The 2,090-nt window shown below is 54.9% G+C and overlaps 1 protein-coding gene across 1 annotated transcript; it reads right to left on the reverse strand.

The window, feature by feature from the left end:
* Nucleotides 1-882: 882 nt before the first annotated feature.
* Nucleotides 883-1,794, reverse strand: LOC119332722. The gene has a single exon (XM_037605874.1). It carries the CDS (start codon nucleotides 1,699-1,701, stop codon nucleotides 1,327-1,329), a length of 375 nt encoding a protein of 124 aa, XP_037461771.1. The 5' UTR covers nucleotides 1,702-1,794; the 3' UTR covers nucleotides 883-1,326.
* Nucleotides 1,795-2,090: the final 296 nt, after the last annotated feature.

Here is a 2,090-nt window from a genome sequence, read left to right on the forward strand (position 1 = left end):
TAGCACCCCATTTACTTTGACTCGTGGGCTCGTGGCTCAAGGCTCTGCTTTGATGCATGCTTTCGATTATAAATTTGAAACCCATTTGGACCGTATTTTACCCGGATCACGACCGCCCCGGGCAGGCAAACGTGCGTGGTTTCGTTGAAAGCGACAAGCTGGTTTTTATTTATAACAGATCAAGAGACGGACTAGTTGGAAACGTAGGCGATGAAAATGCGTGGGTTCGTTTGGGTCATTACTTGGATTGATTAGTCAGAGCGGCGACCCCGCGAAGAGGCGTCGCTCTCGCGGTTGAAAAAGCTGGTGAGCCGTAGCATCACGTCGACCCGCTTTCCTGGACGCAAACCGCACAATAAGTTGATGCGAGGTTACGCTTAAGCATGTGCAAATGTTTGACCGCCTTCATTGTTGTAGTACGTTAACCGTGCATCGATCAACGAGACGGGACGAACTTAACCGGGCAAAAAGTTGACCAAAGGTGGCTGCTCCGGCTTTTGCTTCCACGAGAATATGCTAGCCACAGTAGGATATGGCACTTCGGTGCTTTTTTTCCGGCGGAAATAGCACTTTTTCGTGCTACTTTAACTCTGCTCCGGTCATTCGATCCAAGTTGCTCTGGTTGTGCATACGCTGTCGGAATGTAGACTAGAGCTTCAGCACTCACAAACTTAACCATGCACCAGTATGTAAAATTTATAAAGTCACCGTAGACATCTCGTCGGTGACAGGAACGTCTGATGAACTGAGGATACTACAGTATTTTTAACCATCCAACCATAGATTGGTTCGTGCACCAGTACGTATTTAATATGCGGGAAATATGGTAGTAGCGAATGTCGATGTATACAAAATAAAAAAGGGTAGATTACGCCACCAAAAAGAGCTAAAATTGTCACATCTGATCATGTCCGATCCGAGATGCAAAACTGCAGCGGACGGTACGTTGCCATTTGGTTTGAGGCCACACTATTTACAAACAAAACAGAAAAGGAAAAAGAAAAAGAAAAACCAAAACAAGCGGACAGAGCAAAACCCACATACGAGCACAAGTGCACAACAAACACCAGTGAGAGGTGAGAGATCAAGCTACTGCTACTGCTCTAACGGGCTACATAGTACAGTTGGTGTTCATCCTAGATCAAGCCACTCCGATCCATGGATCCATCCTTTGGAGAGAAACACAAAAACAAGAAGCCTCTCCATGGATCACAGCATGCACACGGGCGGATCTGAGCAAGAAAGCTAGTACACCATGGAGGAGATCAAGCTCTGATCGCCGGATAGAAGAGAGAACGGCCGGCTGGGCGCCGTGTGTAGGTTGCGCTAGGTGGCGTCGGCAGGCTCGGGGCACTCGAGGATGCACTCGAGGCGCGGGCGCCAGGCGTCGGCGCGCGGCGGCTTGTCGTCGTCGGCGCGGGCGTTGCCCATCTGGCGGAGGACGTCCTCGAGGCGCTGCTCGCCGCTCTTGAGCTGCGCCATGAGCCACTCCAGCTCCGCCCTCGTCAGGACCACCTTCACCTTCATCCCGGCCGCCTGCGACGCGGACGCCGGTACCTCCTCCTCCTCCTCTTCCTCCTGCAGCAGCACCTGGCCGATGCTCCTGAGCTCCTCCTCCTCCTCCCTCACCTCCGGCGCCACCCTCTCGCCGTGGCCGCGCCGCCGCTGCTGCGTAGACGCCTTGTTCAGGCAGTTGCCCATGGCGCTCGCTCGCCGATCGACAAGGTGGTGGGGGCGGGCGGAGTAGCTTCGGTAAGTAGAGTGCCTCGCTTTTGCTAAGAGGTGGCAGGAGCGCAGGCGCGGGGTGTTATATAACGACCGGGCACGAGGGTGGCCGTAGCCAGCCACTAGCAGCTCTAGCTCTAGCTCGGAAGGAGGCGTTGGGTTGGTGCGTGGTGTGCGGGCGCCGTGGGGCCCTCCAACGAATGCTGCATGCACATGGTGGGGCCCGGCCGGGGTCGCGGGATTGGTGTGGCATGGTGTGGTGCGGCCTCTGTGTGGTTCGGTGCGTGGCCCCTCAACAGCAGGCAGAGGCCCTTTTGCCTTGGCTTTTGCCGCTGCTTCCTCCCCTCTGCTTTTCGGTCTGGTTC

The sequence above is a fragment of the Triticum dicoccoides genome, chromosome 7A, assembly GCF_002162155.2.
Source record: "Triticum dicoccoides isolate Atlit2015 ecotype Zavitan chromosome 7A, WEW_v2.0, whole genome shotgun sequence".
NCBI classification, from domain to species: Eukaryota; Viridiplantae; Streptophyta; class Magnoliopsida; order Poales; family Poaceae; genus Triticum; species Triticum dicoccoides.

Coding starts and splice junctions, on each gene's coding strand:
- LOC119332722 (XM_037605874.1), bottom strand. CDS start 1,701: ATGGGCAACTGCCTGAACAAGGCGTCTACGCAGCAGCGGCGGCGCGGC.